A 19958-nucleotide genomic window follows, 5' to 3' on the forward strand; every position below is an offset into this window, starting at 1 on the left:
CAGTTAAATCTGATTAATAACAGGTAATTTGTGCTAAATTGGCTATTAAAAATATTATTTACGCTTACAATGGCTCTTAAACATGTCCTTTGTACTTAAATCGGTACAAACAACCCTTAACAAAATTTGCAGCAGATAAGAACGTTTCAGTCATTCACATCCAGCTATAAGGTTAGCTGCTATCCAAAAGCACCCTTGCCGAAGGGCAAATCAAGACTCACCAGAGCTCCAGCTGAAACCTTTGCGAGGAAAGATGGGCTGCCGTGGCCTTAAGGCGCGGCAGTAAACCAGCTGGCTAAGCAGACCTTTGCCAGTTTTCACCGCCCCTTCGGCGAGAGGACCCCAGGCAAGCGATCAACAGCTTCGGGCCTCCCCGTGCATGCGCCCTCGACGACCCAACCCCTTCGCGCAAGCAGGCGAACGCGCGCGGCGGTTCTGGAGGCTTCGGCGTCCTCTTCGCGTGCATGGCGCCGAGGGGACCCCGCGTTGGCCTAGCAGACATGGCTCCTCCGACCATCTCGCGGCTGCGATTCCACGGGCTTCGGCGGCACGGCGCCAAGAACTTCGCCACGAGTACAAGCTGCGCTGAAGCTAGGCGTCAAGTACACAAGTGCTATGCGTCACTAGCCAGTGAGCTGAGCGCTCTGCTATTGATTGGGTTTGAAGAGAAACTTAGCTAGCTTAACTCTTGGCCGGCTGCGCCAAGACTCAAATCCACAGGATTTTACCCTTCGCTCACGTTCATGACCTTAGTACGCCAAAGCATTTGCTATTCGCGTGCGTGCACTGCATCACGGAATTACTTTTTGCACGTTTGCGTCATTCAAGTGCATCGAAGTATTTATTTTTTGCGTGCTTACTTTACACCGAAATGATTATTTTTTTTTGCATTCATACATATGAGCATCTCATCAAACGCCGAGAATTTTACTCTATATATACGTGTGCACCAAATTGCATTACATTATATGCACTTACATTTGCATGATTGTACCAAATTTGTTTGCAGATATGGTGAAGCGTTTACCTTTCCCGCACTTGTATTACATATGCACCAAAGTACTTGTTTTTACCTTTTGCATAAGATAGTTCACTATTACATACCAAAGTATTTACTCTTAACGTACTTGCATTACATATGCGACATGATATCTATTCTTGCCTTGCTATTTTTTGTGTGCTTGCGCATCACATCACGAGCTGAAGCATTTACCCTTCGTAAGCGTGCATCGCATCTGCGTGCATCCAAGCGTTTTCTTTTCACACGAGCGTTAAAGCTACGTGTCAAAATATTTATCTCTACATCCGTGCATCATGTTTATAAGGAAAAATATTCATCAATACAAACATGCGGAAGTGTTTGTTCTGCACACATTTGTATTACATATGCATTAAACTATTTACCCTTTTCTCGTATGTTGAAGTGTTTATTTTTCACGTGCTCGCGTTACATTTATGTCGAAGCACATATTCTTCACATAAATACCGAAACATTACTTTCCGTGTATTTATTATATAAATGTATTGAAGCATTTGTTCTTTTCATATATAGATTCTTACCCTTCACTCTATAGAATATTTATTCCCCATAAGAAAGTTTTAGCCTTTGCATGAAAAAGCTCTTATTGCTCATATGCAGGAATTATTAATCTTATTGTTTATATGCAGGAATTCTTAATCTTCGTAGGATGGGAGTTATCCCTCATTTACCGAAGGTTTTATCCTTTGCTACTGTATTTATTCTTATGCTAAACCATTTACTCTTTGATTACACGCTATGTGCATCTATTTAACACATACACAGAAGACGGGGGCTAAGTGTGGCTGCCCCCACATTGAAGGCAGTTCACAACTTCGGATTACAAAACACGGGGGCTAAGAGTGGCTGTCCTCGCACCGAAGGTAGTTCGTGCCTTTGGATTATAGAAAGACGGGGGCTAAGAGTGGATGCCCCGCACCAAAGGCAGTTCACTCTTTTAAGTTACAAAAGACACGGATTAAGAGTGTCTGCCCTCGCTCTGAAGATCAATCAATTCTTCGAATCATAAACAAGTCGGGAGCTAAGAGTGTCAATCCCGTACCAAAGTCAAAACAGACATTCGGAAAGGACAAATTCAAAGTGTTGCTCAACCAAACATAGGCAATGCACCTTCGCAGAAAAAAGTCAAGGTGTTGCTTGTCCTCGCCAGAGGCAAGCACCCCTGCAGAAAGAAAAACTCTAAGTGTCAAGTACTTGCACCATGTATTGCATTACTTGAATTTATCAAAATAACTATTCTCCATATGCATGTAAGTCTTCTAAATCTGCACATATGCATTATATCAATGCATTGAAGTATTCATTCTTCATGTACATACACCAAAGCATGCGTGGACTATTACGTTTTTTGTTTCAAAAAAAATATGTGAAGCACCCCTTGTCCTGCAGGACAGGAAGCCAAAGTGCCGCTAGTCCTTGAGCAAAGGTAGCGCACCAATCGACTTAAAGAGCAGGTTGTGGCCCGCAAGATGCAGAATTGAGGTGTCACGTGGCCTGAGGTAATAAAGGCAACGCATCACTCGAATCTCAGACGATAAGTCTTAAGAAAACATGGCCCTTAGAGCGCCGCAAAGCCTAAGATTCCTTCGTGTATGGTACATCACCGACCACCACTATCGGCAACGGCCACGACTTTGGCCTCTTCAAATTTGTCTTCGACGTCAACTCTGAGGGAGTTGCTTTCCCCTCTTGTTTCGCCTACATCGACATCAACAAGGATCTAGATGGAGTCGTCGTCACCTTCGGCATCGACTCAAACAGAGTCATCCTTACCTTCGGCTTCATCCACATGGTCACCTTCGTTGACTTTGATGGCGACAGAGGGGCTTCGGCCATGACAGCTTTGCCTTCATCAACTTTGGCGTTGACAGAAGGGCTTCAACTGCGACGACTTCGCCTTCGTCGACTATGACCACATCAAAAGAGGAGCTTTGGCCGCAACACCTTCGCCTTCATCGACTTTGACGTCGAAAGAGGGGCTTCGTCTATGACAACTTCGCCTTCGTCGACTTTGACTATGTCATCTAGACGCACTTCGGCCACAATCACCTAGCCTTCGTCTACCTCTACCACTTGGAAGTACACGTTGACCATTGCTCCATCTACGACGACTTCGCTCGCATCGACTTCGACTATGTCAACCATGTGGCATCCCACATCGCTCATGAACACTAGCCAAGAGGGGTTACAGAGGGCACATGGGTTAAAGTCCCATCCTAGGTCCTAAGAGTTTGGCCGATGCACAAGAGCGAAGACACAAAGACATTTTTGACTTTGGCGAGCCTCGACAATAGCTTTCAACCTCTGCTACGTCGACTACATTGAAGCCGCGCCTGGGCAAGCCTCAAAGTCCTAAATTTCTACCAAAGACTCCTTCACTGAGCAAGAAGAAGCATAGCTATAAGACTATCTAGCTCTAGCAATCTTGTAAAGAAAAACTAGCACGATGTATGTGCTTCTTTCTCCATACCCTTTTTTCCCACTGGGTTTTTGGGATAGAGTGTTTAGTTATATGTACATATCAACAATAAACCTAAGCCTTTTCTAGGTATAGTTGTTCGTCCAGCTGTTCCATCAGAGCTCACAGCGGAGGGGTTACTATTGAGGGAAGCTCATGTGCAACATAGCAGCCCGTGTAAAGCCCCAAGAGCCACCCCTATAATATTTGTACTATTTGAGGGTTAGAGAGGAAACTTCACCTCTCCCCCTTACCTATATAAAGGACCTAGAAGGTCAAGGGTCGAGGGGCTCCGCCCCCGACTTCCTCTCTTTGCCTGGATGAACCCCCTTCGATGGGATAGTTTTTCGAACAGCGCCAAAACCACATTACTGATTGGGTTTGGCATCTTTAGGAGGGGAAGCTGCTCGAGGCCAACGTTCGTGTGGTCGCCCGGAGACTGGCGTTCACACAACTCTGTGTATAGAATGGCTATGAGTAACTAGGACGAGAGCTCAGTGAACACAATCGAGTTTGCTCGTTAGTGTAGGTCAGCCAGGAGCAGTCGCCGTCGACTGCCGTCGGAGGACATGCCTCCGTTTATATCACATCGACAAGTGGTGGCCATACTGAGAATAGTTTCGAGGAGACACTGTGATCCCAAATTTCGTTAAGTAGGTTTAGTAAGTTTTGAGTTCCCTAGTTCGAAATTTGTAAGAAACAAAAACTTTTGTGTAATAATTAAAGACCTTCTATATGGTAGTGATTCAAGATGTTAGGAGAATAACCACTGGACTTCTCCCTAAGAATTTAACTAGTGGCATCCTAAAACACCTTGAGCCCTAGTATTTTTTTTCTATCTTGAGGACCTAAGTATATGACTTGTAAGGTGAGGGGGGGCGGTGGGGGTAGGATAAACCTTGACATTGGAACAAACCTCACTTACAAAGAACCATACATAATGTGAGGTAGGAGTAGGACAAACCTCTAATTAACATGCTTGGAGAACATTCTTGATGTGGACTTAGGAGATTAAATTACTTCTCAAGTGATCGGATAATTGGGCGGCATTATGAACTTTAACTTGCCTCTAATAATTCCGGATATTCATCTAGGGTTCAATTTCCTTGTTTGAGACGCGCTCAACCACAGCTTGATCGGACTAAAAGGTCACGTGAGTCCTGCGAACTCGGTAGGGCATCTCTTAGGGGAAATCCCATGTGGATTTGGTTCATGTTGGAAAGGGTTGCGCCGGCCGGCGGATTGAGTTCAAACTCAAAGTCGCAACAGAATCGAGCTCCTTGGAAACCAGCTTAGGCTGCAGCTCTGAGGGACGTTTGCGAACTCATCTGGAAGACCTTCGATGGAGTCCGTCTTGGATACGGCGTGGCCATCGCGGATCTTCACGTTGTTGGCCTCGTGCCGGGATTGGCGTGAGGATGACGACGACTCTGGCTGGGGCAGACCAAGCTGATGCGTCCCAGGTGGGAAAGAGGAGGATGGGAGGGAGAGCGCGGGGTGCCAGGCTGCCGGGCCGAGAGGGAAGGAGAGAGAGGAAAGAGAGGCTGGGCCGGATTGAGGTAAGGTCGGCCCGGCTCAGGTTTTATTCTTTTTTATTTCTTTTCTATTTCTATGTATTTCTACACATATACATACATGTATATAGCATGTATTCTATATATACACACATATTAACAAGCACACATATAAACATACAAAAATTCCGACCAACACATATTTTATATATTTATTTATTATATATCCAATAAAAAGAATAAACCTTTTCATATGTATATGCATATATGTATACTCATATGTGCACATATACATACATATACTTCTTAGGTTTTTATTATCTTGTATTTTTATTTTCTTTCTATAAAACATAATTTTTATTCAGTTTCAGAAATATGGCTGTTACAGTATTGTCCTGTTTTACAGGTTAAAAATGCTAGCACTCATGAAATGTATGCTGTAATTTCTGTAATGAATTAAATGTGATTAAAGTTATTAAAATCACCATAAATTCGTACCTTGTAAAACAAATGGTGAAACCAATTTTTTTATTCTTATTGTTATTAGTACTATCCTGGAAAAATGACTAAACACATAATACACTTGTTTAAGTTCCTGTTTTAGACTAAGCTTTTTACGCATTGTAAATTTGTAAAAATTGTACAGAAATTAATAAAAAAATTCAGATGTGAATCCACTTCAGAAAATCATCTTTAGTTAACCTCTACTCAGGAAAAATCTGGATTAACATTTCAAGTTCTTCCCTAATATGAGTTTTGGGTTGAATTTAAGCTTTTCAAAGCGTCAACTCATTTAATCTTCCCTCTAGACAACGAAGCAGTAAATCATTTGTACCATGAGAAAATAAACTCCAAATTCGATGATTCTTGTTGAATTGTGTTTGTAACTCAGTACACTATCTCTCATTAAAATTTCATGTCATTTGGAGCATATCTCATAGCATTTTCATCATGTTAATTACGATGCATTAGTCTTTCTTTTAGCGATAGATGAGCCAAAGTGTGATGGGGTATTCTTGATGTTGAACCTGATTGCGATCTTGTTTATAAAGCTAGTGAGCATCAAGGCAAGCATCTATCCATACCTCTCCTTTATTTTGGTGAATTGTTGATGGTTTAATCTTGTTATAATTGCTATATATCGTATATGCATGTCTAGCTAGTCGATATTGGGATTTTGGGTAGATCCTATTTATTGCATGGTACCTACCTTGATATTATTAATGACATTTATCCTTGTAACCTGGGTATTATCTTGCTAATGTACAACTTAAAATTAATACGAACTTGCTTAGCAATTCATAGGTCACTGGTAAAATTCGAGTGGTCGATTGTCCCATCGTTCGCGAGCTATAGAGCCTTAATTAATTGTTCACGAGTATGATCAGTTACGGGTGGTGAGTGCTACTTTTGATATGAGATTTGAGCGGGTGGTAGGGCTTGTTTGGGAGAAGTAATCCAAATGCCATAGACTCGTTTGAATCGATTAAACACCAATCATTGGTGACGTTGATTTATGTACTTTTCATACTTCCACATATTCTAATATAGTACGAATGAGTTGATTATCTTATGCTATACAGTTATTGGACCCATGATCACATGGTGTGTGTGATGCGTGCCTGTGAATTTATGTGGTGATGGGGAGCCTAGTATGTGCCCCAAGGGGAGAGCTAGGTAAACCTCAACATCCTAAAAATTGGTCAACCCGATAGGGGATGGGTGAGAAAAAGATTGTCGCAAGTGCCAAGATGATAGGATCATATCGTGTGGGTAAAGAAGTACTCCTCTATAGGGTGTAATAGACGTGCTCTTGGTTATGAGCATGCTTAATGTCTATTGGGCATCAATCGTAGCGTTTCGTTCGGTTTGGTGATGTAGATGTATGTGAGATGGTTCCTTTATGTATTATGTTGGCTATGTTTATGCACTTTATGTCATTTGGATATAGTATATATTGTTAATCAATGTTTGATGTTCATATCACTTGTTGATTAAATTTCTCTTCGCTTAAAACAATTTAACATTGTGGTCTATTCTTGCTACTTTATCTAAATGCATTATCAGTCGAGATCGGTCTAAGGAACCGACCAATCTCAGCCATGTGCTCAGTCAATAATCAATCCCAACACATATTAACTTCATAGATGATGATCAAATCAATATCCAACTTATTCAAATTTAAATCATCTTACAAAGGTGACCTCAAGGATCTTAAGAAGCAAATAAATAGCAGCGGTTGGATGGTAGAACCACTGGGAAGAAGCAAATAAATAAGATAAAGTGGTTATTGAAAAGAGCTGGATTCTATTGGCCTACTTTGCTTAATGATTACTTCATGTATTATAAGGGATGCAAGGCATGCCAAAAATTTGGTGATATTCAATTAGTTCCTGCTGCTATGATGCATCCTATTATCAAACCATGGCTGTTACGATCATGGGGCTTGGATTTCGTTGGTCAAATACATCCTCCATTGTCTAAAGGTCATCGCTTTATTTTGGTGACTATTGATTATTTCATCAAGTGGGCTGAAGCTATTTCTCTCAAGAATATGACACACAAGGAGGTGACAGATTTTATTTTAGAGCATATTATTCATAGGTTCGGCATTCCGCAAACTTTAACTACAGATCAAGGTGCTTCATTCATGTCAAGGTGCTTCATTCATGTCACATCAGGTACGTGAACTTGCCAAATCATTGAAAATTAAGCTTCTCAATTCATCTCCTTATTATACTCCGGCCAATGGTTAGGCCGAGACTAGTAATAAATTTTGATTAAACTTATCAAGAAGAAAATAGAGGAACACCCCAAAAGATGGCATGAGGTTCTATCGGAGGCTTTATGGGCACACTGTATTTCTAGACATGTTGCCACTAAAGTAGCGCCGTATGAACTTGTTTATGGACAAGAGGTTGTACTACTGTTGAAGAAAACCTTGGTGCTTTGGGGCTAGCCGAGCAGAATAACCTGTCGACTATAGGTTATTATGATTTAATGATAGACATAATTGACGAAGTGACGAATGAAAGACCACATGCTTTGAGAGAAATTAAGAAAGGAAAATTAAGAGTAGCCAAAGCGTACAATAAGAAGGTAAGAGCAAAGTCATTTCAAATTAGAGGTCTTGTACGGAAAACTATCCTACTGACTAGATCAAAAGACAATAAGTTTGGCAAGTGATCTCCGAGCTGGGAAGGTCCATACATAGTTGTAAGTATCCTCCCTGAAAATTATTATTTGTTAAACTTTGGAAGAAGAGAAATTGCATAGAGCTATTAATGGACGATACTTGAAGAAATATTATCTTAGTATACGGCAAGATGCTTAGAGCACATGTGATGTGAAGTTATATGGCCGATGTTTTGCTTGTCATCGCACTAAGGAGCATCTTAAGCCTGTGTTATGATCATCATCATAAGAAATGTAAGAGGAGAGGTAATGCATTATCTATACCAGTTCTGTCATGCAGTTATATTTTTTTAAAGTAAACTTTACCAAAAGACAGGGGCATGTGTTGACAAGATTTGTCATCTATAATGATCATTGAAGTGATGATTGGCTTAATGAGATATTTTTGAAACTGGTCGAACGTGGGAGTGGTCAAACTAAGCAGGTGGTCTCTGACCAGGTGATCTTCGACCAGACGACCACGGTGATTTTCGACCAAGTGACCACGGTGATCTTCGACCACGATGATCTCTCACCAGGTGCTTTTTGACCACGGTGATCTTTGACCAGGTGATTTCCGACCATGGTGATCTCTAACCATGGTGATCTCCGACTAGGTGATCAAGATCAAGGAGCTGGGCAAGACCAAGAAAGTTGGTTAAGTCTGAGGAGCTGGTCGAACCGAGCATAGATTGGTCAGATTTGAGCACATAATTGAACCGAGCAGTCATTCTTCAAGCAGATGTTCGGATCGAGCAGGCGATACGCGAGCAAGATGTTTGGGTCGAGTGCGTAGTTGAAACCAAGAAGGTTGAATTGTAATAAAGGATACTCGGGTAGATATATGAGAGTTTACATAGTCAACTAGGAAAGATATGTTAGTTATAGAAAGTTTAGAGATTAAAAGGCATAGCCAAATCATATATGTAAGTCTTATTTGGTTTGAATTAAGAGTCATAATCTCTTACGGCTAAGACCTGCCGTCCTATAAATATGAGAAGGTGCTGGCCGATTGAGAAAAATAATCCAATCCATCGAACACAATTTACATTACACTAGAATATGAATCATTGTACATTTCTGCTCAAGTTTGATGTAAGGGGTAACAGCTATGGACACAAACGCTCGTTCCGAAAACGGGGCAGAAACTTTCAGAGGCGAGAACACAATCGTTCATGGCGTTTTAGGCCTCAAAAAATTCACCGAACCCGACATAGTCGGGGAGAAACGGATGTAACTTTTTCTGTAGATGTCCGTAGAGTCAAAAAACGTCGAAATCGGAGTCTGTATGCAAAAGTTATGGCCATTTAACCGAAGGCACTCTGAGTTAACTGATTTTTATGTCTATTGTAAAATTAACATTGGTGACAAGTCATAACTGTGACCCGTCACTTATGACCCTCGGTAAAATAGTTAAAATGATCTTTTATCCGAGTCCCTTCAGGACGCACGCGATGTTGAGGTGGTTAGGCAGCTACGCGCGCGAGGGGTCGTCACGAGTTTGATTTCCACAGAACACACATTCTAAAAACAGTCTGAAAAATAGATAGAGATTTTATTTTTATCTCTTTTGCCTAGCTCATAGTCTCATTCTTTTTCCAATCTACATTACTACTTGTTCTTGATATCGATAACTAAGGACAAGCTATCGGCTATCCGCGCTCCGATGGAATCCCTTTCGAGTATGGGTGACGATGAAGATGCGGCAGCATCTTTTCACGGAGGACATGGCCTCCGTCACTGCTCTGGATATTGCACATGATGTGCTTAGTGTTTAGCGTAGCACCTTTTCGCGTCAACATGGCGTTCACGCAATTCTGTGTATAGCACGGCTGTGTCGACTAATTGGGACGAGAGCACGGTCGAGCTGGTGCAGGTCAGCCAGGAGCAGCCGCCATTGACTGCTTTCGGAGGACATGGCTCCGTTTATAGCTCAGCGACGGAGTGGCGACCGTGCTGGGAGTGAGAGTCGTTTCGAGGAGGCACGGAGCAGAACGCAGCAGCTACAAACGATCTTTGGCCTGTGGACCCAATGCGTCAATATGCATGTGTAATTTTTCGTTGTTACAAACATTCCGGTTTGGACCTCTGTTTATGTGTACGAACTCTGTTTGCTTGCTTAATTGCTTTTGGATGATTTCAAATGAGGTAATTCAATTCCCGCGGGAATATGAAGAAAAAGATCGTGTGTGCCAAACAGAATCTAAATGGGACAGTACTTGTGCTATTATATGTTGCCAGTTTTGAAAAATGGTTTATATAGAATCAGTGAAATCGGATATGACTCAGCATACTCAACAAAAATAGGCAAAAGCTTTCCTTTCCCATCCGCAAAGGTAGGCAAGGGTGACAAAGTAAACCAAACATGTCCTCCAATTCTTGGGCTCTTAGCTAGCTAGGGTACAATCATTTTTCTTGGGGTGCTGCTAGCGCCTAGATGCTCCTCTGATGTACTTACTATCTGACAAGCTTCATAGTCTCGTTGCCATTAGATGTGATGTGAAAAAATCCCACTGCAATAAAATATTTTGTTTCATGCAACATCCAATAGGGGCGAGCTTGAGGAGTGGCCCGACGGCTAGAGCTATATCCCTAGCACCCCAACAACATAAATTAAGGCAAAAAAGATGTCTCATGTCCGCAAAAAACGAGTGCCCACTACAAAAATCATCCATTTGTGTGTCTCCTCTCTCAATTGTTGCCCTAAAAATCATCAAATTAGGAGCAAGATCGGACACAACATTTAAATAGCACGTTTGCAAAATCTGTTTAAACCGCTTGCAACACAAGATCCAAATTCAACACAAGATCCAAATTCATAGTAACTTACCTAATATAATGGGCTCAAGGCATTGCAACATTTTCCACTATGTATGCAACAATGGAGAACCACATTTGCAACAAATTTTATTGAACTACATCATTTTTAGTTGAAAAAAGTATTGTTGCAACATCAAAAAATTGCAACATGTAAAAAGTATTGGTGCAACATCAAAAAATAATATTACCAACATGGAAAAAGAATTCCTACAATATCAAAAAAAAATATGAAAAAAGTATCACCGCAACATCCAAAAATAACATGAGCAACATAAAAAAGTGTTGCAGCAATCTGTGTCCACAGCGAGCTCTGACCACGTCATCGAGATCTCGATCCCGAAACATCTGACCGCGGCGGCACCAAACTGATTGAGGTCCGGCCATCTTCCCACAATGGAGTATTAAAATATACTATACATCAGGCCTAGCCAGCCCAACACCCACGCTGAAGCCTCGCCGAAGTCTGACAATAATCTACACCGGCACATATTGTTGCCCGTCTGGCAATAGCCTAGACAACATGCCCATAGATGGACAATAAGTTTAAAAATGCTCTCAACCTTAAAACACTATTGAAATAGTTATAAAAAATTCTGAAAAAAATATGGTGTAAAGAATGCTATGATCTAGAATTTAAAAATTTTCAACTAAAATAATTACTTGTATATTGAGAAATAAAAAAAAGATAAATTTCACCATCCCTAAAAATTTTCATATTTTTGTTTGAGAATTTGTGGATAGCTAAATGATAGCATCCGCTACACCTTTGATTTTTTTAAATCTTTCATGACTATTTTGATAGTGTTTTGAAGATTGAGAGCATTGTAACACGATATTTTTATGATTTCTAAACCTCTCGCTCGTTCGGTGCGTGCTTCTCGCCCATTGAACGGACGAAAGATATCTATTTTTATAAATTCCTAAAATGGCCTTATAATTTTTCAAAATTTTAAATTAAAAAATGTATAAATAAAGAAAGTTCGCAAGATCACAAAATACATCAAATAAGCCCAAGTTAAGCCCATAATAAGCTGGACCAAACAAATCTGGCCCGTTTTGCAAAGAGAAAGCCAGGCAGGCAGGCCAGCGAATAGCTAGTACAAACAGAGTTCCCAAAAAAAACCACTACCTCCGTTTCGTTTACTTATCACTAGCTTTTTTACTATAGTAATTTTGATCTTACGTTTTTTCATAAAAAATTTACAAATATTTAAAATTATACAATAATTGCTACAGTAAACTGATGACAAGTAGTCCAAACAGACAGAGCAGAGAGGTTGCAGCGCCTTGGAGATGCAGTTAGATAACACAAAACTATCTGATAACAAAGTACTAGCAACTTAGTAGTACATGAAAACAGCCAAATATCTTTTTCAGTATTTTGCCTTTTCCTTACGAAACAGAGATCTTGTGTCCAATGCGATAATAAAAAAGTCATTCCAGATTAATTGGTAGAGCTGTAGACTTGCAATGGCACAACATAACAGAGAGAAAGAAACGAAACTACTTTTGCATGGAGCTACTTATTAGGACTTACAGTACATATAGAGTCATATTGGCATCATATACTAGCTAGAATACTAGAGAAAACCTGATAACAAAATTCTGGAAAACAGTGACAACAAACTGCTGAAACAGAAGTATCAGTGAATTTACGTACCAAGCTTGGCGATCAACTCCTTTATAACAGAAGGGCAGCTTCTATTCAGGTACTCAATGCCGTCGCTTGCAAGGACAGCCGTCAGGTTTTCTGGAGAGCTGAGAAAGTTGAAGCATGCCTTCTTCAGCCCGTGGCAGTGATGCTGCTCAGCTAACGCCAAGATAGTTGACAGAGTGCTCGCTTCTATGCACTTGCATAGTTTGTGTTCGCAAATCAGCTTTAGCCTCTCCAAGTTGTACCTGTCGGCAGCAACAAGCAGATGCTGGGACATGGCAGCTTCGTCCGCTTTGTTCATCTCTGGCAATGAGTCGGTGTAGATGAAGCAGAGCAGCGCCTTGAAGACATGCGCCTCCATGTCGTCTATGCGGACGGCACCTGCAGCGTGACTCTCCTTCATTGCACCATAGAGTTCCGCGCTGAAGACTGGCGACCGGGCCCCGAGCACGCACCGGTGGGCCGCGAATGTCTCGCCTCCGACCTCGAACACCACATCAGCGCCCTTCTCGGTCTGGAGGAGGTCGCCGAGGTGTTGGTGCAAGTCGGACGGGGGCACGGAGACGAAGGCCGGGATGGTGGCGGCCTCAGCCATCGATATCTCCTCTGTGCGGATCTCGTTTATGATGATGACGTCGCAGCGGACCATGAAAGAATCATCCTTGAGATGCTTGGACCTCTCCAAAGCTTCCCTTTCGATGAACCTTGGTTGCCCCCAACCTCTGTAGCTCTCGAAGTTGCGTATCTCTTCTGATGTCAACGACAGAGTTTGCTCCTCCGCCTCGTCGACGAAGCGGAGCTTGAATTGCGCCTTCACCGCCTTGGTGACACTTTCATTAAGAAAAACAAAAAGTGATATATAATCTGCGGACTCCGAGTCCTTGCCACTGGGATAATATTGGATGCACCAGCAATGATCGCCCATAGTGAAAGGGTGGGACTTGATAAACTCTCCAGTAGGGGTCCCCTTTGTGCGGGAGTAGCCGTCGATCTTTAGAATGTGGTGTCCGCTGGTGGCGTCTGCAATGATGGCGGAGGCGGACCGCTCTAGCTTGCCACCGGCGGCAGTGGACGCCATGGCAGAGTCCTCTCTCTCTATCTCTCTCTCGCTCGCTCGCGCGGAGGGCTTGGTCGTGGCTTTGCCTCTACCACCCTTATAGCTTGGCTTCTGTGCTGGGCCGCGGAATGGATCGGAGAAGACTGGAAAAGGAGGGGGAAGGAGATGAGTCAAAGGCCACGCACCTCAGCTCGCTGGCTTCCTTCGCCCTCTGCTTCAAATACTGTAGCAATAATTATTTGGCACGTATATAGCCATACTCATTTTTTTAAGATAGTGGATAAGAGTTTTCAGCATCTTATACAGTGAAGTACACACGGCCTAGTTTATTATTACATCATTATTTCAAAAATCTGCTAAAATGAAACAAACTATATGATAAAAGGAAAATCATCCGCCACATAGTTGTTGTTAGATCGCTATCTACTTTTTGCGAATATCTGCATAGCGAGATCTCTAATCTTTGACATACCTTCCATGCAACTTCCCTTGCTTTTACCTTTCTGTAGCAAACTCTAACGCCCAAGCATATATATATATTACTCTGAATAGCACACGCATGAAAGAAGTTGTTGTATTTTTGTCAAAAGTGGTATCATTTTCGTATAACTATATAGCTCAACATAAAGCTGTTATACCGATAATAATTTTATTGTTTTGCTATTGTCCAACATCCCTAAGCTATAGACTCATGGTACTATATGTAGGCTATAGCAGAAAGCAGTACATCTTCGTATCGTTTGAGACAAATAGCGTAGCCTCTTTGAGGATTTGGTTCTTTAATTAAGGCAAAGGATTCGCGGAAATGCATACTTTCCACGGCGCACTTAATTACTTTATGTTCTTTATTGTATGCTTTCGGCGGTTCCTTTTCTTCTTTCGGCACCGAGTCCTTTTCTTTATTGATGGAGTATGATTCTTCTTTTCTTCCGACAGTATCGTTCCTTTATTATTTGGCCTCTCTGGTGGTTTCTATAGTCGTCGTTTGTATTTGATCATTCCCAATTATATTTTCTTGGTTTCGTTCCTTTTCTGATTTTTTTTCTCATTTTTTTATTTTTTCTCATCTCCGACAGTTTTCCTTCGAAAGGAATCGCGAAACGAAAGGAGAGAAAATCTCGTCCTGAAGAGAATAAACCTGAAAACCCGTCGTGAAAGAACCGTAAAGCAAAATTGTTGAAACGCTAAAGAAAACAAAAATTTCTTCACGACAGTATTTTAGACCCCGAAAGCGATCCATTGGAGCTGCCCGACCAAGCCTCACTCGCCGTTGGGGAGGAGCAGTCGCCGTTGAGCTCAACTTTGCCATGGCCTCTCTTTGCACGAGTTACGTAGTGAATAAATAGCATTCTCTCTTTATTGAGTCTCAAATTAAAGCGTGTCGATGTGGTCTAGTTTGTCGCATCATATCGTGTCACTAGTGCAGTATAGGGGGAGGGGCTGCCCTTTACCATGCCCTGTGATCCTCACAACATGTTTACACGCGGCGTACCTGCTTCTACCATTCATATCTCAAAGGACCGTCCATCCATGAGATATTGGAAGAAACCAAACAGCCATCTACACATACGCTCCTGCTGTATAGGCAATCGGTTCGGTCTCAGTTCAGTAAATACTAGCTAGGGCCTTGTTCGCATTGCCAGACTGCAATCGCTGGTCGCCAATGGAATTATTCGTGGCTTCTCATTCTGTTGATTGCCACCTTCATTGAATCGAGCATATCTATATATAGTAAATGCCGTCCATTCTCTCAACAGGCGTTGAGCAACGTCAGCATCAAAACGTGAGCCGTCCAATCAAGCCAGCAACGAAGGAGATCGAGTGAGTATAAAGTGTCCCAATTCTTCTTCTTCCTCCTAGCAAAGCCGCATCTGCCACCGCCGCATCCGCACCGCTCTGCCCGTCTTCACCATCCCCATGTCAACGGGGCCCGTTCCCCATTCCCCGACGGAGAATTCCCCTATTAGGGGACGGAGATGGGATCATTTTTCCCCCACAGGGAGTTTAACGGGAAAAAATCCCCTTCCCCCCATTGGGTGTGGCGGGGGCGGGGATGGTTCCCCATCCCCCGTCCCCGTTTCCCCGCGAGGCCCCAAATATTAAGTTTTATTTTTATTGCGCTGGGCTTATTTAACTTCAATCGGCCCAGCTCAAAAATTTCTACCTAACTCCAATCGGCCCAGCCCAAAATTCCTTCTTGATAGCGGGGACGGGGACCCCGTCGGGTACCCATTCCCCGTGCGGGGGTGGGGATGGGAGAATTTTTTTTCCCCGCGAGCAGGGACGGGGAAATTTCTCCCAGTCGGGGACGGGGATGGTTACCCATTCCCCGCAGGAATTTTCCCCGTTGACATGCCTACCCGCCACCACATTGACTCTAGCACCACCACCTCGCAGCCACCATCACCACCACCGTCGGATAGGACCGGAGTCTCCCGATTCTTCTTCTCCTTGCTCCTCCGGAACCACTAGCTGCTGCACCCTAATCGACGTCGATTCCGAGACCCTGAGCTATAAAAGGCCCTCGAGACCCTCCCCCTAGCACTACAAGCACCCCCGCCTCATTTCCCCTCGCTCTCCCCAGCGAGAGCACCGCCGAGAAGCTCTACCGCCAGCTCCAGCCACCGTCGCACCCCTCGCCGCTGCCAGTCCACCTCTCTACTCTCCGACACCAACACGTCCCCCAAACAGAATTGCCATCACCCCAGGATGTTTTCCCACCGCTCATGATTGACCACCGAGCCGCGCATCGCCATCTCCGCCTCTCTCTGATGAACCTCTACCACCCCTAGCCATCGCAGAGCCGCTCCAAACCGCCCCAATGTTGACATGTACACCCAATGAACTCGCCATGGCCCCTGGGAGCTCTACTGCTGCTCGTCGGACCTCCTTTGCCGCCACAATGAGATTTTCCGCCAACTCCGACAAGCGCACCGCCGTGGGAATCATCGCCATCGTCGTCTCATCGTTAAGAAAAAGGAGGGAAGAGCACGGGCCATCCTGGGCTGGCGCAAAGGAGAGGTCCAAACGGGCCAGCCTGACCAGGCCATATGAAAAGAGAGGAGAGCAGGTTGACCTTGGGCCATTGAGCTCGGACTTGGAGAAAAGGAAGGGGAAGGAGGGAAAAGGAAAGATAGGTGGGCCGTGAAGGAAAATTGAGCTCGTTTGCTCCTTTTCTTTTTCTTTCCTTTTTTTAGTGTATGATGTTATATACGTATACATGTACGGTGCAAATATATGTCAAAATGTTATCGTACACATGATGCTAGAATCCCATAGAGATTTCATTCCCCAGGTGTCTAACGCTAAGAACGAGTTTCTTACGACACCTCTCTTACAAAAAGGAGGTACATGATGCAGTGTTCCAAATAGAACACAATAAAGCCACCAACTCTGATGGGTTTCTAGCAGAGTTCTACTAGGTATTCTGGCACATCATTAAGGAGGACTTGTGATCTTGTTTCATATTTTACATACTGGCAACCTCCCCCTTCACAGACTCAACTTTGGGATAATCACTCTGTTGCCAAAGCTGAAAAAGCAAACCGAATCTAGCAGTATAGGCCCATCTGTTTGCTAAAAGTTTGTTTCAAAATTTTCACAAAAAGTGGCAGCGAATCGCTTGATTAGTATGACAGAAAAGATAATTCGACCTACTTAGACAGCTTCCCAACCATCCGATCTCACAACAACGGCTACGATTAGATCGTGGATACCCCCTTCGGCTGAAGCCCTGTCAGCATCTCTTGATCCACGTCAGGGTGGCAGTGGACGTTTTTGTCCCACGTGGCACACCTACGTCAACACCACTAGCCTAGTTAGCGCAACGTCAGCTTTTCTTTTTCTTATTTTCTCTAAATTCCTATGCTGACATCAGCTTGCGCAATAATTTCCTTTTTCTTTAGAAAAAAACATAAAACTAAAAAAGGTTCTTATTAAATGAGTTTTTTTAATAATATAATTTAATCCTTTAAGTGTTTCTTTAATTCCTAAAAAATACTAAAAAATCTAGATAAATTCCAGAAAATACCAGGAGCCTCCAAAAAATCCCAAGAAAATGCCTAACGCTCCTCTTTCACCCTTCTGAGGCCATACCTCCACCGTCACAACTCTAATCTAACCGGTTCCTTCGTTAATAATTCAGCAAAAATCATCAAAATAATTAGTCATTGTCCGTTGTCATCACCGCTGGCTGACTAGCAGGAGCACGGGTCCGTTCATGCACGCATGACAATAATGGCGAAGGCTTGGGGCCCCTGGATCCTCGCAGGCAGGAAGCGCATGCATGCACCCATCCTACCCCAGTGCCTGAGCAGTGCGTGGAGGAGCGAAGCCAGCGGGCACATCGATCAATCAACTCATGTCGTCGCCAGACGCAGATCGAAAAATCGTTGTTCTTTCTAAAGACTTCCAAATGGGCCGTGCCTACTGGGCTAGCCCGAGGCACGACACTGTAGGCACGGCCCAGGCACGGCATGAGGTCACGGGCCGTGCCTGGGCCGAGCGTGCGGCACGACGGGCCGGCACGGCACGTATTTTCTATTATATATATATATTTATTTAATTTTTAGCTATTTTTTAATATTTTATCTATTTTTTATATTTTTTTTTATCTATTTTCTATATATTTTTTATATTTTTTCATTTTTTTATATTTTTTTCATCTATTTCGGCCCGTCGGGCCGATCGGGCCGAAATCGTGGCCGGGCCGGCCCGGCACGGCACGGCCCGTTACTGTAGATGGACCGTTTGGGCCGTGCCGAGTGGGCCCGTGCCGGGTCGGCACGAACGGCCCATTTGGCCATGTTTAGTTCTTTCTGTGGGCTATTGAAAGAAAACAGTATTGACACACAGTAACGGTTCTAGATCCACCATGTAGGGGCACTCTCTCTATTTTCTCTTCCTTCTCCTCCCCTTCTTCTCTTCTATACCAAAAATTGAATGGGGCTTACGGGAAGGGCTCCCAGGTATACTCAGGAGTATTGCTATGCGATCATGTCATGTGTCTTGACGAAAATATCGGTGCTTGATTTCGATCATGGTTTATAATTGAATCATATTTATTTGGCAGGTAGACAAACACAGATTTTTCTTGAATGCTCGCTGCTATTTCTAAGTCTCAGCAAATGGAGCCTGCTCAGATTTCTCCTACCTAAAGTACATGGAAAACTTTACAATTGTAGATTGCGCAATTTGTATTTGATTTTTTTTGCATATACCTATAAGACCTATATTACCCATTGCTTACCATAACAATATTATCATAACAAATCTTTGTGATAGTATAAGAGAAAAATATGAACAGAACACGGCAACTGCATTGCTCCCGGCGTTGCCACAGGCTATCGGGAACTTCGAGTAGATCGAGGCAATGCAATGTTCATTCCTCTCACCTATTCTAGTTCATCAGATCCTTGGTTAGTTTAGCTTCTTTCTGCACCAACCATACCAAGATTAACACCCTCAAGTTTCCTTTTTGAGCCCAGCAGCCAAGATGGCTTCATCGATCTTCACGGACACTACTAATCAACGTGCGCAAGTAGCCATCCACACAAACCACCCCGACAGCCCCCACCTTTTCTTTTTCGGAAACTTTTTGCCTCCCCCGTCTTCCCTTTATTGGAAAGTTTTCTTAAAAAACTTTTCTGTGAAAACTTTTAGCGCTCAAACTTTTGAGGAAAAAGTTTTGAGAAAAAGTTTAGGTCACAACTTTTGAGAATAAAATTATGAGAAAATCTTTTTAAAAAATTAACAAAAAAGTTTACATCAGACCATTAATGAGCTCTATAGGCCGTCTCGATCAGTTACACTCGAGTTGAGCTGCTCGCGTCGCGTGCAACTGCAGAACAGGAACTTCGGATCTTCGTAACAAAACTCAACTTTTAGCTGCGTGTCTCAAAGCTGCAAGTGTTTGGTGCACAGCAGACAAAGTTAATGTACTGCAGCAAATTGGTAAGGTCCATGTCATCATGTGCTGCCGCACATCACGGAATACGTGCCGTGGATTACCGGTATCCCATCAGGCCTCTACCTTATCTCCCGGATATTTGTTTCAATAAATCGGTTGTTGAGATATGGAAGGGACACACTTATACCAAATTATGGCGTGAGTTATTCCGCTTTCAGTCCAAATACTTCATTCGAAATCTTTCTGACATGTGTCGCATTTCCCTTCTGACGCATGGAATCTATGTGCCTGACTGATTTAGCGCGCTAAATGTATCGATGATCTTCGTTTGATG

At 43.1% G+C, this 19958-nt stretch overlaps 1 protein-coding gene across 2 annotated transcripts; it reads right to left on the reverse strand.

Annotated features, from left to right (window-relative positions):
• Positions 1 to 10488: 10488 nt before the first annotated feature.
• On the reverse strand, positions 10489 to 13986 carry LOC133923828 (BTB/POZ and MATH domain-containing protein 2-like). Of its 2 annotated transcripts, none has more exons than XM_062369099.1 (2): positions 12666 to 13986; positions 10489 to 10888 (listed from the first exon to the last, which is right to left on the reverse strand). In XM_062369099.1, the coding sequence occupies exons 1-2, from the start codon at positions 13735 to 13737 to the stop codon at positions 10818 to 10820; spliced, it is 1143 nt and encodes a 380-aa protein (XP_062225083.1). In that variant the 5' UTR covers positions 13738 to 13986; the 3' UTR covers positions 10489 to 10817. The 2 variants fall into 2 exon arrangements, with proteins under 2 accessions (XP_062225083.1, XP_062225082.1); XM_062369098.1 differs by lacking the exon at positions 10489 to 10888 and adding an exon at positions 11014 to 11516.
• Between the last annotated feature and the right edge of the window lie 5972 nt (positions 13987 to 19958).

Source organism: Phragmites australis, chromosome 7, assembly GCF_958298935.1.
Source record: "Phragmites australis chromosome 7, lpPhrAust1.1, whole genome shotgun sequence".
Classification (NCBI taxonomy): Eukaryota; Viridiplantae; Streptophyta; class Magnoliopsida; order Poales; family Poaceae; genus Phragmites; species Phragmites australis.

Coding starts and splice junctions, on each gene's coding strand:
- LOC133923828 (XM_062369098.1), bottom strand. CDS start 13,737: ATGGCGTCCACTGCCGCCGGTGGCAAGCTAGAGCGGTCCGCCTCCGCC. Junction 11,517..12,665: donor GGAGTTGATCGCCAAGCTTG/GTACGTAAATTC, acceptor CATGTTGTCTAG/GCTATTGCCAGACGGGCAAC.